Raw genomic sequence first — 18,445 nt, forward strand, 5'->3', positions numbered from 1 at the left:
CTCTACTATAATAAAGCCAAACATTTTTGGAAAATAAAATTAAGAAAAATTTCCCCGCTCAATGAAAAGAATCTTCTAAACAAACAGGTGTATTTTTTGGGCAAAGATAAACAAGTGTATTTATCAACCCAAGCAATGACTTTTACATTCTCCGAGATTAACATTAACTAGTATTTTCACCCGTGCGATGCACGGAATGAAATTGTTGTAATATATTAAGAATATTTAAATTGATATATAATTATTTAAGAGTTAATTTCACTTGAGGTCGTTTATATATAGTATAGATGTGCAAAGGGAATTGTATTACACTATTTTATAATTTTAGAATAGAATTTTTTACCTAGAATTATTGTACGAATGGAAAAGTAGAAATCAATATACTTTAGAGGATTTTGTTTTTATATATAGTATAGATTGATAGATTGATTAAAGATGAAATTTAAAATTACACCAACCTCTATATCTAATACAATAATATGAATATGTCGTTATATCACAGCCTGAATTAGATGTGGAGATTCCAGAAGAAGACTCGGTGGAGAGTTATATCCTACACCACGGCGCGCGTTGCACTATGCGCCCAGATGCAAAACGACGTCGTTTTAATTATTCTTTTTTTTGAAATTTCCCGCCCCAGTGAATGACAGTAGTTTTTTCTTTAAAAAAAAATCCGCTGTTCAAGAATGTACATAATGTTATACTAGAATACACATAATGTTATACATGAATGTACATAATTATATAACAAAATATACATACTCTTTTTAAAAGATAATACACATAATCTAACATAATACATAATAAACATAAACTTTTAATATAATACACATCAACTCTTAACATAATACACACAAATTTTCTGATTCGGATGTACATAATTGTATAAAAAGAATGTACATAATTATATAAAAAATACACATAACTGTATGAACCAATACACATAACGTTGTGAACAAATACACATAATCTCAGCAACTTCCTATCGTGCCTCCCAACATTACCCAAAACGACGTCGTTTTGGGAGGCGCGCAGCGCACAGTGCTATGTGCGCGGTGGTGTAGGATATAACGATTGGGAGAGGAAGTGGCCAGCCGAATCAGAGAACCTACTCCATAGCTGAAGCCGGAGCCAGAGTCCACGAAACTATTAGAGGAGGATGGGGAGGAGGAGAAGGATACTAAGAAGAGGAAGCCGCTGACACAGAAGTAGAAGGAAGCTGGTTACAAGAAGGATTTTGAGACTGCTATTCAGCACTATTCAAAAGCTATGAAACTTGATGATGGGGATATTTCATTCCTTACTAATATGGCTGTTGTGTACTTGGGGATGGGAAAGGTATACACTTTAATTTCTAATTTATGGTGTTGTATTAACATCTGTAGTTTCTGGTAGATCGGTTAAGTTCCTGCATTTCTTCTTCTCTTTCACAAAGATAATGCATCTCATTTTCGATGTCGATGACGGTTCGATACATCTTCCTCAGTTCTAATTTCATAGCTTCAACATTGTAATTGGAGGGTCGAGAAGAGGGCAAAGATAAGGAGAGAGAGGGCAAAACCTTTCGGATGATGATGAGGAAGGTGGCCGGCGGTGTTTCATGGAGAGGATTCTTGGATTGCTATTTACTTTTATCTGGATTGAAATAAATATGATTTAAACGTGTGGTTTTTTTTCTTTTTCATTTAATTGCTGCTTAACAACCTGTTTGGTCAGTGTTTTCAATTGCAGGTAATAGGGCCAATTTTTGTGAAGCAGGCACAATGATAAGCAGTCATGATACACTGATCTAGATTATTGTTCATTGTACATAATACAATTTTTTTTTTAGATCAAATAGGAAGGGGGCTACCCAATTACATTTCAGGGTGGCTAACTGTTTGCCACCAAACCGGGATAGAGGCTAAATCGTTTTCAAAGAAGGGGAGAACAAAGTCAGGGGGTTGCCCATAAACATGAGCTTGCAGTGGCCAATTTAGAGCTGCTTTGGCCATACAATCAGCTACAGCGTTATGTCCCCTCATTATGTGATCCAGACGCCAACCATCAAAGAAGTTGAGTTCAGCTTTGCATGTCAGAACCACCGCATCTGCTTGACTGTTGAGAGGTCTACCTTTAGAGACTGCATTAACCACATCCTTAGAATCAAATTCAAAAATTGCTCGTTTGAAGCCAAGATATATAGCCATCTGAATTCCTCTGAGCAGGCCACAAAGTTCCTCCTCATCTATGCTTGAGGGACCGAGACCATAGGTAAAACCTGTAATCCAAGCGCCATCCTTATCTCTAATGACACCTCCGTAGCCTCCTCGATTACCAGAGTGATTGCATGCACCATCCGTGTTCCCCTTAACCCACTCCAGAGGTGGTTTACTCAAGCTAATTAACTTCCAGGATGCATCCAAACGTAGACTACCTGCTGATTTGGCTCTTGAAAATGCATTGTTGATTTCCTAAACTTGGTTGATTATCCACTGAACTTTCTGGTTCTTAGGTAGTACCTTCTGGCTAAAGACAACTTCGTTCCTCCACTTCCATAACCACCATAATGTGATGGCGAATATAAAATTGCGATCCGAATGGACATTTCCCATTAGGCCATCATCAAACCACCTGTTAAACGGCTGCCTTCTGTTATTAATTAGGCCGAAATAAGGAAGATCTGCCCACACTTCTTGAGCTTTGGAGCAGTCACGCAAGATGTGGCTTATATCCTCGACTGAATTCTCACACTTCCAGCAATGGGCATCTGTTGTAAAGCCCCTTCTAGCTCTGTTAAGGTTGGACATAATTCTATCGTGCCTAACCAGCCATAGGAAAATGCAAATGCGATTTGGAACTTTTAGTTTCCAAATGCTATTCCAGATACTAGTAGATGGTTTGGTGTCAAAACCAGCTGCTATATCATAGGCTTCTTTGATTGAGAAGCAGTTAAGAGCCCCTCTGTTCTAAGCTATACCGTCCTCCTCCTCAATCCCCGCGTGGATAATGAAGGCTCTCAACTGGTTGACAGCAGAATCAGAGAGAAGCCCATCGAGCTTATTCCACTTCCAACCCGAAATCTGGTCCCAATAATCTTGTACTGATGCAAAGATCTCAGATGAAGGAATCATACAGATGGCTTCCTCCTTAAGAGGACGATTACCAATCCACCAATCGAGCCAAAATAAAGTAGTTGCACCATTTTTGACCACCTTCCTTGTTCCTTTGGAAAGAATAGCAGTGGAATTGGAAATACCTTTCCAAGTTGGTGACATGTTTGCTTTTGGTTTCCAAGTTGTTATATCCTTCACCTTCGGGGCATACTTAACCTTAATGACACGGGACCATAGAGAATTGTCATCGTTTAGAAGTCTCCACCCAACTTTGCTAGAAATGCAGAATTCATATGCTCTAACCTGCGGATACCCAGACCACCAAGCCTTTTTGGGGTGGTTACCTTCTCCCAGCTAATCAGGTTACATATTCTCTCACCATCAACTGAACCCCATAGGAAATTTCTAGATATCTGCTCAAGTCTGAGGATTATACCTTTAGGAATTGGCATAGTTTGCATACTGTATGTTAGGATGACGGAGAGAACTGATTGGATCAACACTTGACGACCTGTCATCGAAAGAGTGCGGGACTTCCAACCTGCAAGCCTACTCTGAACTCGGTTGAGTATATTTGCAAATGAGTCATGTTTGAGCCTCCCATGGATGGAGGGCACCCCCAAGTATTTCCCGAGATCGTCAGTTTCTGCATTCCTGCTAACCTTGTGATCGCCAAATGCAGCTCAGAGTCTGTATTCTTAGAAAAAATATAGATGATTTTTGTACGTTAACCTTTTGGTTTGGCCCTGAACAGAATCGATCTAAACATTCCTTTATCACCAGCATTTGCTCGATTTTAGCTTCGCCAAAGAGCACCATATCATCGGCGAAAAAAAGATGAGACAAACATGGGCCGTTTCTACCTATCTTAATTCCCTTCCATTTGTTCAGGCCAATGTAGTATTCAATCAGGTGAATTTCCTAATTGGAGGTTATATTTCCTATCTATATAAAGGGCTCTCGATTTTCCTAATTGGATGAAGATTTATGCATTAATTCGTATGGTTTAATTCACAGGTCCCCTTCATGGTTTTCTATATCTATTGGTTATCTTGGCAATGTGCTTTGAAGGTGTTGGGAGCATCTTGGCAAGATTATATCGTATTGATTTCGGCATGCACGTTCCAGTTTGATTAGGTAATGAAGAATGTGCTCGAGTAGTTGATGTATACGGTAGTGTGTATTGTACTCCCCTTATAATCCTTTGGTGGTTATCTAATGGATTGAGCTGATGTGAGTTGTCGCACAGAAGTAGGAGTTTAACTCCGAATTGCGTGAACAATTCTATGTGTCTGGTTCTTTTTCTTTATCCTTCTCTTTATTTATTAATCACGTTGACTTAGATGCAGTAGCTAATCCAGAATAATAATTGGACTAAAATTAAGTATGAACAGTTAGGTAATCGCTTACATTCAAGATCCACGATCTTTATCAGTTATAAATATAATATTGATGGTCATTATCATAAAAGGTTTCCTTTACCCGGCCTCTCTTTAAGAATTCATTTATGTTGAGATATGAAAGGTAGTATTGTTGTGTATATATATATATATATATATATATATATATATATGTATATGTATATATATGATGCACCTTTTTGAAGTTCTTACATCTTGAGTTCTCCTTTCCTCTTTACTTCTCTATTCCGTATATATATTATTCTTGCTTGCAAATTATCTGTGGTTACCATACAACTATCCCGGTAAACTTGGGCTAATCGGAAGGCCAAATCATAGCAATAAATAAATTTTTAAAAATTACAACCATGCATGTCAAGGTAAGTAGGAAATTGCGTTATTTTGTCTTTCTTCTCAACTTTTTTTATTGAAAGTTACTGGCTCTATTACAGATGTAGTATCTGAAGCTCAAACTCATAATCTTCCAAATGGAAATCCAATCCGGATATCATTAGACCACATAGTCCTGGTGTCTTCTTCTCAACTTAAATGCAGGAAAAGAGGACTTGAAAAGCCTGATAAAAGTGCCTAGAAATGAGGATAACTCAACTCTAGGCATAACGCCATGCCCTGCATTGCTTTTCTGATCTGTTGCAATATACAAGTTCCCCTACCCTTCCCTCCTTTTTATTGTTCAATTTGATTCATTTGTAACTTCAGAATATGCAGGAAAGATAGATGAACGATAACGAAGCTAAGCATAGGCAAGGCAAGCAGTGGCAATGCAGTATCAGCCAGATGTGACAACTCTAAGTTACAATGGCCCTGTTTGGTAAAATAGTTAGTTTATAGGTCAATATTGATTTATTTGACCACTATTAGTTTTTTGATTTGGTTTAATAATAAGTATTTGGTTAATTAGATTTTTGTACTCCAAAATACTAAAATTAAAAAAGTTACTCAAATTAACTTTTTCAATTAGCTAGCTTTTTGAGAAAAGAAATTATACCAAACAGCTATCAGCTAAAAACTAATTTACCAAACACCTCTCTACAATCAGCTATTGTTATCAACTAGTTATACCCTCTAAGCGGAAATTTCAATTTTGGTCATATGACTATAGGGGTCTTGTTAATTTGAGTCACTGACTTTTAAAAGTGTCAATTTAGTACCTTAACTATGCAATTTTTGTCAATTTTAGTCACCCCGACAAAATTGCCGGCTAAATTTCGCTGGAAAATTTTAATAGTTAAAATAATGAGGATATTTTGGTCGTTTCACGCCTCTTTTCTTCTTCTCCGGCAAGTCCATCTCTTTCTCTCCCGTTTGCGGCGTTCTTTCTCCCTCTAAACCCTATCTTTAATATCATCAAGCCTCCTTTCCCCATCATCTTAGTTCATTGCATTCACCGGAAATGGGAGAGGAAGGGATGGACTCGCCTGGGAAGAAGAAAAGAGACATGAAATGATCAAAATACCTTCATTATTTTAACAATTAAAATTTTTCGGCTAAATTTGACCGGCAATTTGGCCGAGTGACCAAAATTGACAAAAATTACATAATTAAGGTACTAAATTAACACTTTTAAAAGTCAAGGACTGAAATTAACAAGACACCTATAGTCATATGACCAAAATTGAAATTTCCTCTACCCTCTAATTAACCAATCAACTAACAGCTAACACCATTTACCAAACAGAGTCAATGTCCATGTTTGGTAAATGACTTTTAACAAAAAATTAATAGTGATCAAATAAGTCAAAATTGACCCATAGAGTAACTATTTTACCAAACAAGGGCTCATATATGTCAATAAAATTTACGGTAACACATTGCGCAGTAAATCAATGAATTAGTTAGATCTATTATTTTTGGCGTGGAGAACGCTCAATTCAACATTAATTAAGCATGTGCAATTATCTTGCAACAATAAGATCAGTGGTCAAAGTATGGTACGTGTTGTATCTAGCAATGACTAATTTAGGAAAAATTGTGTTGTGTTGAGGTCAGTGAAGGGTTAAGTCCAGCAATTGATGGTTAGTGGATTGTTGGGCAGATCGAGGCCAGTGAAGGGTCAACTACAATACCCAGCCTCTCGAAAATGTAACAATATATAAGGCGGATGATATGATGCTGGATCTAGCAATGATTGATTTATGAAAAACTGTGTTTGGCAAAAGTCAGTGAAGGGCTAAGTCCAAGGATTGGTGGCTAAGGAAATTGTCGTGCGAAGGTTCGTGAATGGTTACTTAAAAATGTGGCGGTATATAAAGAAATAATATAATATCAAACTTTCACTATTATGAACTATAGTTTTTGGCATGTTAAGCGTTTGATCATAACAAGTGGTTACAACTGTATTGTGTGTGAGGATGATGATGATATTGGCATGACATGATTTAATACTTCTCCATTCGTGGTCATCATCTTTGCCGCATGAATGATTTGATTCTGCATTTACTTACCTGGTTGAATTGAGTTCTCTATACTGACTCTTACATTTGTTAATAGTTAGTATGATATGTGAGTTGTGGAGTTTGGCACTGAATCAGAGGCAAGATGTGACTGAAATATATCTTCATCATGCAGTTTGACATTATAGTATTCAATGCTTGGTAGGCGTTAGGTTCCTGTATTCATTATGACTTAATTCACAGCCAAATATACCAATTAAATAGCATAACATACATACATTATATTGTGCTTTCCTGTTGAGTGTTTACTATTTGTTTCGATTATATGATCAAATAAACATACATGAAGCTAAGGGACATTATATTAATTAAAATGAACACTATATACACATCAATTTTAGATAAATTCTTAGGTGCCCCTTATGCCGATGTCGCCTTCCGGCAAATTATGTTGTGGAACCGTGTCCACCTTGCAAGGTGGACATAGTTCCAAAACGTACTGTTCATAATTATGAATATATAGTTTAAAAATTATTAACATATAATTCTATAATTATGAACATAGAGTTGTGAACATAATTATGAACATATAGTTCTGTAATTATAAATATAGAGATTCAATAACTGTGAATATGAAGTTCAAAATTTATGAATATATAACTTTATAATTATGAACATATATAGTTAAATAATTATGAACATAAAGTTCTATAATTGTGAATATAGAGTTTAATAATTATGAATATGAAGTTCAAAAATTATGAATATATAATTTTATAATTACGAACATATATATAGTTAAATAATTATGAACATAAAGTTCTATAATTGTGAATATAGAGTTTAATAATTATGAATATGAAACTCAAAAATTATGAATATATAGGTTTATAATTATGAACATATAATTCAATAATTATAAACATAGAATCGTATCTACTTTTCGAGATATACACGATTCCACAGCCTAACGATTGTCTCCCTCCTAAGTGGGGTATTTTAATTAACATATCAGGTGAATATATTTTACGTTAATCATTCAACTTACCATAATTAAATGCACTGAGTGCTTACCTCATCAACCTCAACCTTACCGGCCGCATGTGGAGTATTTAATGTTTAGTGCAGTATACTAAAAATGTGTGTGTGTGTGTGTATATATATATATATATATATATATATATATATATATATATACTAGCATTTTGTACGCGCGACGCGTAAAAATTTATGCCCAATATTAAAATATTTGTACGTAACAAAATTTAAAAAATTAGTTAAAATTATATTTTGCAATTTCTTAAAGTGATGATACTTTTGAATTATCATATATTTGAATAATATAGTGATCAAAACAAAAAAAAATAAATTATATTTTTATATAATAATAATTTACAAATAATACTAAGCTAACACTCACATATATGATATATTGATATGGATACACAAATAATATACATACATATTATATATATATATATATATATATATATATATATATATATATATATATATATACATATATAATTTAACATTCATATAAATATTTAATTAAAATATAATTTATAATTAAATTAATTGTTATATGATAATTTTAATAAAATGATAATTAAAATAGGAAAAAAAAATATGATAGATGTAGGTGTATGGTAAGATTGGTAGATATATTAAAAACTAACGGTGTTATAACGGTGTAAGGGTGATATATTTGCGTGTGTGTGTGTGTATATATATATATATATATATATATATATATATATATATATATATATATATATATATATATATATATATATATATATATATATATTTGCGTTCAACTGAGAATCAGACTTCTGATCTCATGCAAACTTATGAAGGAATAGACCCTAAGTACTACATATATGCACAACAATTACTCCTGACATAATGGGACTTGGGAGGATGTGCGGATGTGTGCTGCGGTGTATTCGTGTAGTAGTTGTGATGCATTCATGTAGTAGATGCGGTGCATTTATATAGTATTTGCGGTGCATTTATGTAGGATTTGCGGTGCATTTTCATAGTAATTGCGGAGTTGGAGTAGTTGCATGTAGTGCATTCGTGTGATAGTTGCAGATTGTATCAACAAAAAATGGCGCAAAGTCCAAGAAGGTAAGAACTCCAACCTGTCCGATGCGATGCATTCTTCCAGCTCGTAAGGAAAGCATAATTCGTACCTGATCTGGACCATATATATATATATATATATATATATATATATATATATATATATATATATATATATCAAACTTATTAAAAATAAACATATAGTACACTTATAGAAAATATATAATATACTAAAAATTAATTTAAATTAAACTCTACCTTACAAATTAATGGACTCTAGATGCACGATATATATAATTTACCATAACACAGAGTTAGTTGTCATTCTCAAACGGCCATAACCCAAGTTAAATGTGTATCCAATCTCATAAACTCTAGATGCACGATATAATTTACCATAACACAGAGTTAGTTGTCATTCTCAAACGGCCATAACCCAAGTTAAATGTGTATCCAATCTCATAAAAGGTACACGTATACCAATCAATGGTTATGCTTAGTACTGTCAAAGTGGGCCGAAGCCCGCGGGCTGGCCCGCACCCGCCCCGCAGTGGGGCGGGTTAGGGTCATGAAAAAACACGCTCATGAAAATGCGGGCCTAACGGGACGGGCCCAAATTAACCCGCAATCCATACGGGCTAACCCGCGCGGACTGCGGGCCGACCCGCGGGCTAGACCTATTACTTAAAAAATAAAAATATAAAATAAATATACGTTACACAGCAAGGCAGAATTGTGTAACATTATATATATAATTATATATATAAATATATAATATATTTATTTATATATATAACGTTAAACAGCAAGGCAGAATTCTGCCTTGCTGTGTAACATACATACATACATATATATATATATATATATATATATGAGATTAATATTTTTAAAATATTAATTTAAAAAATTTTTAAACACTAAAACAAAGTCCGCGGGCTGGTCCGCGGAGCCCGCCAACCCGCGCGGAGCGGGCTAGGGTTGCACGAACCTTAGCCCGCGGGCTTGGCGGGCCGGCCCGCAAAGGTCCGCGAAAATTTAAGCTCGTGGTGGGGCGGGCCTAATGGGACGGGTCGGTCCACTTTGACAGCCCTAGTTATGCTGTGCAACCGTGTGCACCATGCACCGTTACAAAAATGATGTCATTTTGACTAAAAACGCGCGTCCCACTTAAAAAAAAAAAAAATCAGTTTCGATGGGACACACGTTAAATGTGTATCCAATCTCATAAAAGGTATACGTATACTGATTTTTTCTTTTTAAAGTGGAACGCGCGTTTTTAGTCAAAATGACATCGTTTTTACAATAGTGTGCACCATGTTGCATAGCATAATTTGCCGTATACCTACCTGTAACATAAACATATTTAATTTCTTCACATCTATCTTCTCTCTCTTCCCTTCACTGCTTCTTCCGGTCATCACCACAATCTCTACCATTATCTCTTATTCTTCTTTTATTGTTGTTTTTGCCTTCATCACTCTAGAAAGGCAATTGGGCGAAATATGAGAAGAATTGTAACAAATGTTCAAAAGATTACACATAAAAACATTGAAACAGTAACGGATCATTATGTAAATATGTTTGGATATATAATACAGAAGACAAGTTTAAGTGATTACACAAGAAGTTTCATATGATTGAAAAGAGATGAATAGTAAAACTTAGGGTCCGTTTGGAAAGCTGGAAAATGACTTCTGGAAAATGAGTCATTTTCCAGAAGTCATTTTCCTTTCCTGTGTTTGGCTGAACAATGGAAAACTGTCTTTTGGTGTTTGGTTCATTTTCCAGAAAATGATGGAAAACTGTCTTTTGGTGTTTGGTTCATTTTCCAGAAAATGAACAGAATGGAATTGTTATTCGATAAATATATTTTTATTGTTTTTTGTATAATATAACAATTTTTATTTCAAATTCCATGCTACATAAATTTTAGTTGTATTTAATTCGAATGTCTTTGCTCTCAATCTATCTTTCTAGTATTAAAACTATTGTCATAATATGACAATTTCAAACCAAATCTACTGGCAATCAAATCTACTGGCATCAAATCTACTGGTATAGCAATCAAAGCATACAAGTTTTGAAATTTTTTTTTTTCTTCACTGATTTCCCCGCCGGAAACCCACTGGTTTCCGGCGGGGAAACCAGTGAGCTGGTTTCGCATCGGAAACCATTTCTGGTTTCCGATGCGAAACCAGCGAGCTCACTGGTTTCCGCATCGGAAACCAGTTCTCTGGTTTCCGATGCGGAAACCAGAGGCACTGGTTTCCCCGCCGGAAATCAGTGGGTTTCCGGCGGGGAAACCAGTGAAGAAAAAAAAAAAAAAAACAAACTCATAGATCTGAAAATCCATAGAAAAAAAAATTCAGGGTGTGTAGAGATGAGATATACCTCAATAGCTTTTCTAGTGTTGTTGAAGCTTTTGTGATTATGGATTGATGGAGGAGGAAGTGTTGGTGAGTTGTATTGCAAATGTTGAAGAGGAGGAAGCTCTGTTGAAAATGGGAAGAAAAGAAGATGGAAGGAAAATGACTTCCCCCAAAAAAAAGGGGAAGTCATTTTCCAGAAAATTGCCTTCCGACTTCTCCTCATTTTCCTTTGACCAGTCATTTTCCAATGTAGCCAAACACCAAAAACCCGGAAAATGACTTCCAGAAGTCATTTTCCGGGTTTCCAAACACACCCTAATGTACTTGACTATCAATATTTTGGGAGGAATTCCATTCAGACTTCTATAAATATATTTATATACTTTAAAAGTTTGAATATAATTAATTCAAATTAGCTTCAAACTTTAAAATAGTTTTTAATTTTTTTTTAATTTAATTCACACTTTTAAACTTTTTTAAAAAAATGGGTGATATTTGATTTATTATTTTAACGAGTTTTTAAAAGTTTAATGGCAATTAAAATGTCATGGACATTTATAAATTGAGTTAATATCCAAAATGGTCCTCCGACTATTAGCTAATACTCGATTTTGTCTCAAAGAATTAAACGTATTCAATTTAGTTCTCTACGATACCCAATGTAGTCCTATGTTAGAATTGTCATCTATCTAGCGTTAGTTTGAAGACATAAGCATCATTTTAGTGGAATTTCTTCATCATCTTCATCAAAACGTGAAGACAAAACCAGTAGCCCTCAGCCTTTCTCCCTCGCCAAAAACAAACAAGAACAACCCCCATCAACTACACAATCTTTGATGACGTTTGCGAAATGTTTTGATACCCAAACTATTTGTTTTTTTCTCTTTTCATAATTAATTTATAATTATCTTCTATAATTGAATTTTATATGTACAAAAAGTCATCAGATCTTAGGGTTTCGGCCACCGGAGTACACAAAAAAAAACCGTTCCCTTTCGACCACCACCAAGTCCAGCACCGGAAACATTCATATTATTGTGCAAGCTGCTCCAGAATGAGCCAGGATACGTAGTCGGCGAGCACATACACGTCCGCTTCCGGCCTCCACTCCCAGCCTTCTCCACCTCGCGGCCCCGATTTACCACAGAAATAGATCGGCTCGGAGAAATCGGCCGGTCTAGCGAAAAGCGTATGGACGAAGCCGGATTCGAATTCCTCGCGGTATAAACATTCACTCGGGTCGGAGACATCGACCTGCGTAAAATAGTCGAAGATCTCGTCGCAAAACCAGATGTCGAAGAGGCAAAAGCAGAAGCGGAGTTGGAAAACGACGACGTTTTCTGAGAGGAAGAGTATAATCTACCGACCGGCGAGAGTGATCGGAGGATTGGTCCGGTTGATCGCCTAGAAGAAGCCGCAATTTTTGGTTGATTTTACAGCTACTGAGAGAAAGAAGATAAGAAAGAATTTTTATTTACAGCTACAAGCGTCATTTGCGAAATGTTTTGACGACGAGTTCTTGGAACGGCGGTGAAATGAGCGGCGGAGGCCAGGGGAGAGGTGCTTCTAACAGAGTAACAGAGAAACTCCCTTGGAAATGGAAGGAATATGGTTTAGCAAATAAAATGACGCTTCTGCCCTTGAAAATAATAGTAGATTAATGGAAATTCTAACAAAAGACCAGGTCGGGTACCATTTTAAAAGTATGAAGACTAATTCCATATAATTGCAAATGTCAAACTTCTACACTTTCTCAGTTCTCACCCCCAAAACTATATGAACTTTTCCTCGATTAGTGAAAAGTGAATCTTTAAAAATTGATTATTTTATCTCAATTGCAATAGATAAATTTATTTAAAGACATAATATAGTAAAATAATTGCCATTAGATTGTCAAAGAAGGGTTCTATGGTGTAGTGGTTAGCACTCTGGACTTTGAATCCAGTGACCTGGGTTCGACTCCCGGTAGGACCTTCTAACAGAGTACTGTTGGCGTATTGCCTAACTGGGGTAGACTTGTGTTTGACTCCTGGTGTAACTCTTGCAAAAAGAATAATATTGACATATGGGTAGCCGAGGGTGTTGTGCATTAATTTGTCTATGTACTTTTAACCTAAAATGAATTGTATTTTTATTTTTTAATATACTAAATTTATATTTTGTGTATTGAATGTACATTTTTTTTTTGTCTAGATTCTATTATAATGTAGTATATGTCCATACATACTTTCTCAACCTATTCAAGTATAAAGAGTCAATGGCCGCTGGCTGGGATTCGAACCTGAGACCTCCCATTTGAGAGAACAATAGAGGTGCCACTTTATTCGATAGTATATAAAATAGTGTAATTTCAGTACTCAAATAATGTACTTTACGTATACAAATAATGTACTTTTTATTTATGGGTTTTCAAATAAGAATCGAAAAATGTATTTCTAGTAAAAATTTCAGAATATACTTTTTGCCAAAATTAGTCAACCTCATCGATAAAATATTTCAAGAAGTATTTAAACATACATCAACCTTATTACTTTATAAAAATTTTGTGACATGCACATTTGCCTTTCGTATGCCAAACATTACTTTCATTAATTTTACGTCAAACCATAGATTTAAGGATATCAAATATTTACACATCCTTCCTCGTTTAAGCATTTCATAATGGAACACTAGTGCTTCTTGAGTTAAATATCAACCATGTTCCATGAGTTGAAGTTAACAAGTTCAATTTTCTAAAATAATGTCTCCTCGTTCGAACTTATAGTATATATACAGAGCCTTACTACTATAGTTTACTTGTTATGTGGAATTTATTCTATACACACTCCTAGTAATAGTTACGAATTTCTCTCATCATAAAAAATAATTATTTTTAGTTGGGTAAGCAGGCTTTTTTATTTTCCCAACTTCAATTTTCTACTTTTATTAAAAAAATATATATCTTTTTTCTATTCCTCAAAATTTCATTTGTATTCTCCAAAAAGCCCGACTCTGATCCATCGGCAAATTATTGCGTGGACCATGGTCTACACAGTGTTACGTGGACCATGACAAAAAATACATTTTTAATATACTAAATGTACATTATTTTTGTACTGAATGTACATTATACAATATAATGTACACTCAGTACAAAAATAATGTACATCCCCTGAATACAATGTACATTATTTTTGTACTGTGCTGAATGTATATTATTTTTGAACTAAATGTATATTATTTTATAGTATACAAAATATGGTCCACACAACTTGTATGGACCATGGTCCACACAATAATGATTGCGATCCGCTTGAAAGGAAAAAATTGCTAAATTGAACAAAAAAATCAATATTTTCAACTTTGTTTACCAAATTGTAGGTTCATTAATTATTGATTTTAATATTATTATGATGTTATGACTTATAAATTATCATTATTTGTGGTCCGGGAGGCACAGAAGCAAAGGGAATCGTCACTTGTAAGAATTGAACCCAGGTTATCCCCCACAAAGAGAGTTCATTTGCCACTTGAACTATCCTGTTGGGTTATTACCCTCATTTCTTTTATCTCACACGGACAACGTAATTGTTGTAGGGTAATAAGCGTGAGAAGGTAACACATGCATGGTAGTTGTTGAGAGAGAGAGAAGATGCATATATATTGGCATGGTTTTTGAGTGTAGTAAAAACTACAATTAACAGTTTCACGGGAGAGCAGTAACATGCATTAAATACTATGCTTTTAGCGAGCTAGCTAGGGCTTTCCCCCACCCCACACACATTCCATCTTTCTATAAATAGACAACTCTTTTAGGACCATTTTGTCAACCTTGTCAAAGGGCAGCAACTGAATCAATCAATCTGCAAGCTAAGCTAAGCTAAGATGTCTCATATCGCGGTGGAGAGAAACCGGAGAAGACAAATGAACGAACATCTCAAAATCCTCCGCTCCTTAACCCCTTGTTTCTACATCAAACGGGTATTCGATCAATCTACTCTTTTCTTTTGATCTATCTGTTAGATATCAATAGTCTAACTTTGATTCAACTAAGTTTTAATCACAAGAAATGACATAACCTCGTAATAGCGAAAGCATTAGTGATGTTAATCTCCAGCCATAGTTGATGTACAGTCCTCTCATTTGTGTTGCTTATTGAACAGTAGACTTGTAGAGTAATGATAACCGTTTTGTCTCATACTTGACTCAGAATCTTTGATGGTATATTGGTATTATTCTTAACGGTAACAAGTTCTAGCTATTCAGTCTAACCAAACTACTTAATAATACAACTTGCTCGACATAATTAAGGCCTTAATAACATATATTATACAGAAAAGTCTTACATTATCCCCTTGAATTTATAATTTTTATTGATTGATTGATTGAGATTGTGTAGGGAGATCAAGCATCCATAATAGGGGGAGTGGTTGAATTCATCAAGGAGTTGCACCAAGTTGAACAATCACTGGAGGCCAAGAAACGAAGGAAGAGTTTAAGCCCTAGCCCAGTCCCAAGCCCTAGGCTGCCCGAAACTCCATTATTTCTCAACAATAATAATTTTAATAGCTTCAAAGAGGTGGGAGCCTGCTGCAACTCTCCGGTGGCCGACGTTGAGGCAAGGATATCCGGCACCAACGTCGTTTTAAGGACGGTTTCTCGGCGAATTCCTGGGCAGATTGTCAGGATAATCAACGTCTTGGAGAGGCTTTCCTTTGAGATCCTTCACTTGAACATCAGCAGCATGGAGGACACTGTTCTCTACTCCTTTGTTGTTAAGGTGCGTAATTAAGTTGGTTAATAGCCAATTCGTCACCCGTTCGAATCTTAGCAAGAATAAAACTGTGCAGTTAAAACTAACAGGTGTTAGGAGGAAATTTTTTTAGGCAGAGGCCTGAAAGGCCAAGTACATCGATCACCATGCCTTGTGGTGAACATTAATAAAGTTTATGGCCATGTTTGGTAAATGACTGTTAGCTGTTAGCTGTTAGCTGATTGGGTTAATTAGATGATATAACGTTAGCTGATTGTAGGAAGGCGTTTGGTAAATTAGTTGTTAGCTGATAGCTATTTAATATAATTGCTTTTCTCAAAAAACTAATTGAAAAAGTTGCTTTAAACAGGTTTTTGAATTTTAGTATTTTGGAGTTACAAAAAAAAAAACTAATTAACCAAATACTTATATTGATTTTTAACCAAATCAAAAAACTAATAGTGGTCAAATAAACCAAAATTGACCTATAGGTTAATTATTTTACCAAACAGGCGTATGTTAATTAACTACTGGAATTTCCACTCTTACTGGCCAACTTTTTTGGTTGGTAAAGGATACTAGGCAGGTAATATTTCCTCCCACCAGATTTTTAACCAATTTGAGAATATTTTAATAAGTCGTGCTTATAAAAAATTGTGAAGAATTCTCACCACATTGACAATTCACTTAAAATGATCAAAATAGATATTTTGATTGTGGAGTATATATCATTTACTCTTTTTGTTTTAACATGACAATATATTTAAACTATGAGTATAGTTTCATGCAAGGAATATTTGCTAAATGCATCTTAGCTTAAGTGAAAATTGTGTAAAGCAGTTTACGTTTTAATTTCTTTAAATAATTAAATTTTGCTTTCCTATTCAACCATAAAATTGATTTTAGTTAATTAATCACTTGCATGACATTGTTGATATGATGACATGTTACACAGATTGGGCTGGAATGTCAACTCAGTGTGGAGGATCTTGCACTTGAAGTTCAACAAAGCTTTCGCTCTCAAACCGCTGCTTATATCAAGGAGATTGAAAATTAGCTAGAGTTCAAGCACTTTATCCAAATACATTTCAATATATTAATTGAAATTGTATTATGATACTTGAAATATAAAAGATATGTGTTTTTATACGTTAATTGAGTTAAGCACCAATTTAGTTAATTAATTAAACTCGTTTAAGCAAGTATAAATAATAACTGCAGAAATCATAAATAAAATAAAAACACAAGGAAATTGTTACGCAGTTCGGAGCTCCTTCTCCTACGTCTGCGGGGCAGCCCACGTCTGCCCAATCCACTATAGATGTTCACCAAAGGAGTATTACAAGAGATAATTGAATACGGCCTCCAGCCTTTACCACTACCACTCTTTCTAACACCTATCCAGGACTGACACACGAATACCCGAACAATCTTCACAAGATGCTTCAGCAGTATCACGTACTGAACATGCAGTACAATATAAATATTCTTACGAATTAAATCAGAAATTACATTCAAAATATAAATTGCTTTGTAAAGTCAAGAGAGCTCTAGCAGTATATAATTCTCAAAGTTGGCAAATGCTTCCTTCTAACCGTGTGAATTTATAGCACTTCTTGAACCATTAGTTAGGATCCTTAGCAATAGCCTTTTCTGTAGCCACCACTTGTTCGAATGAATCTCCACCACTTATTCTTGTCCTTTTGAAAGCTTCTTCACAGATTAATTATACAAAGCATGCTAACCACTCATTTCATACTCACATGGTCCGTAAATAACTAAAACTAATTACACTCATTTATTTTTTACAACTAGTAAAACCAATTAAAATAGTCAATAATAGTGTAATTTTAATTTTACACTTACAATCTCCCCCTTTGGCATTTTATTTGGTAAACTTGAGTATCAAATACTTTGGGCAAGATTAAAAACTATTTTTATTTATGGCCCTTAGTATAGACACTTAACAAGACATAGAAATATAAAATTAACAATTAGCAAATTAATTCTTTTGGACCACATGTGAGTTGAAAACCTGATTGAAACACTTCAAATCTTGAATCACATACAGACATAAAAACCATAGCATACCAAATCAACGATTTTCTTGAGCAGATATCATACCAAAAAATTCATACTGTTAGTTAGGAGCACCAACACTTCTATTACTCCCCCTAACTAATGTCAGTCCATTATTACCTTACTAGCATAATCATGTCCAAAATAGCCAAACCAAAATCAATATTGTAGCAGTCAAAACACTTCCAAAATAAACAACCTTCCAAAACATCCGTACTACTCCCCCTTACTCCTCACCCCCCCTTTTGCCAAAGAAAATGACAAAGGC

General features: G+C 34.8%; 1 protein-coding gene, 1 long non-coding RNA gene and 1 other non-coding gene across 3 annotated transcripts; all 3 read left to right on the forward strand.

The window, feature by feature from the left end:
- The first annotated feature begins 1,233 nt into the window (after positions 1–1,233).
- Positions 1,234–12,838, forward strand: LOC109192167. Its single transcript, XR_002056061.1, has 3 exons — positions 1,234–1,369; positions 10,604–10,608; positions 12,828–12,838. It is a non-coding gene; the product is annotated as an uncharacterized LOC109192167 (long non-coding RNA).
- A 430-nt stretch (positions 12,839–13,268) lies between these two features.
- On the forward strand, positions 13,269–13,340 carry TRNAQ-UUG. Its single transcript has one exon. It is a non-coding gene; the product is annotated as a tRNA-Gln (tRNA).
- Positions 13,341–15,136: 1,796 nt separating this feature from the next.
- Positions 15,137–17,225, forward strand: LOC109192166 (transcription factor MUTE). Its single transcript, XM_019342750.1, has 3 exons — positions 15,137–15,326; positions 15,745–16,125; positions 17,054–17,225. Exons 1-3 carry the CDS (start codon positions 15,231–15,233, stop codon positions 17,153–17,155), a joined length of 579 nt encoding a protein of 192 aa, XP_019198295.1. The 5' UTR covers positions 15,137–15,230; the 3' UTR covers positions 17,156–17,225.
- The last annotated feature ends 1,220 nt before the right edge of the window (positions 17,226–18,445 follow it).

Source organism: Ipomoea nil, unplaced genomic scaffold, assembly GCF_001879475.1.
Source record: "Ipomoea nil cultivar Tokyo-kokei standard unplaced genomic scaffold, Asagao_1.1 scaffold1769, whole genome shotgun sequence".
Classification (NCBI taxonomy): Eukaryota; Viridiplantae; Streptophyta; class Magnoliopsida; order Solanales; family Convolvulaceae; genus Ipomoea; species Ipomoea nil.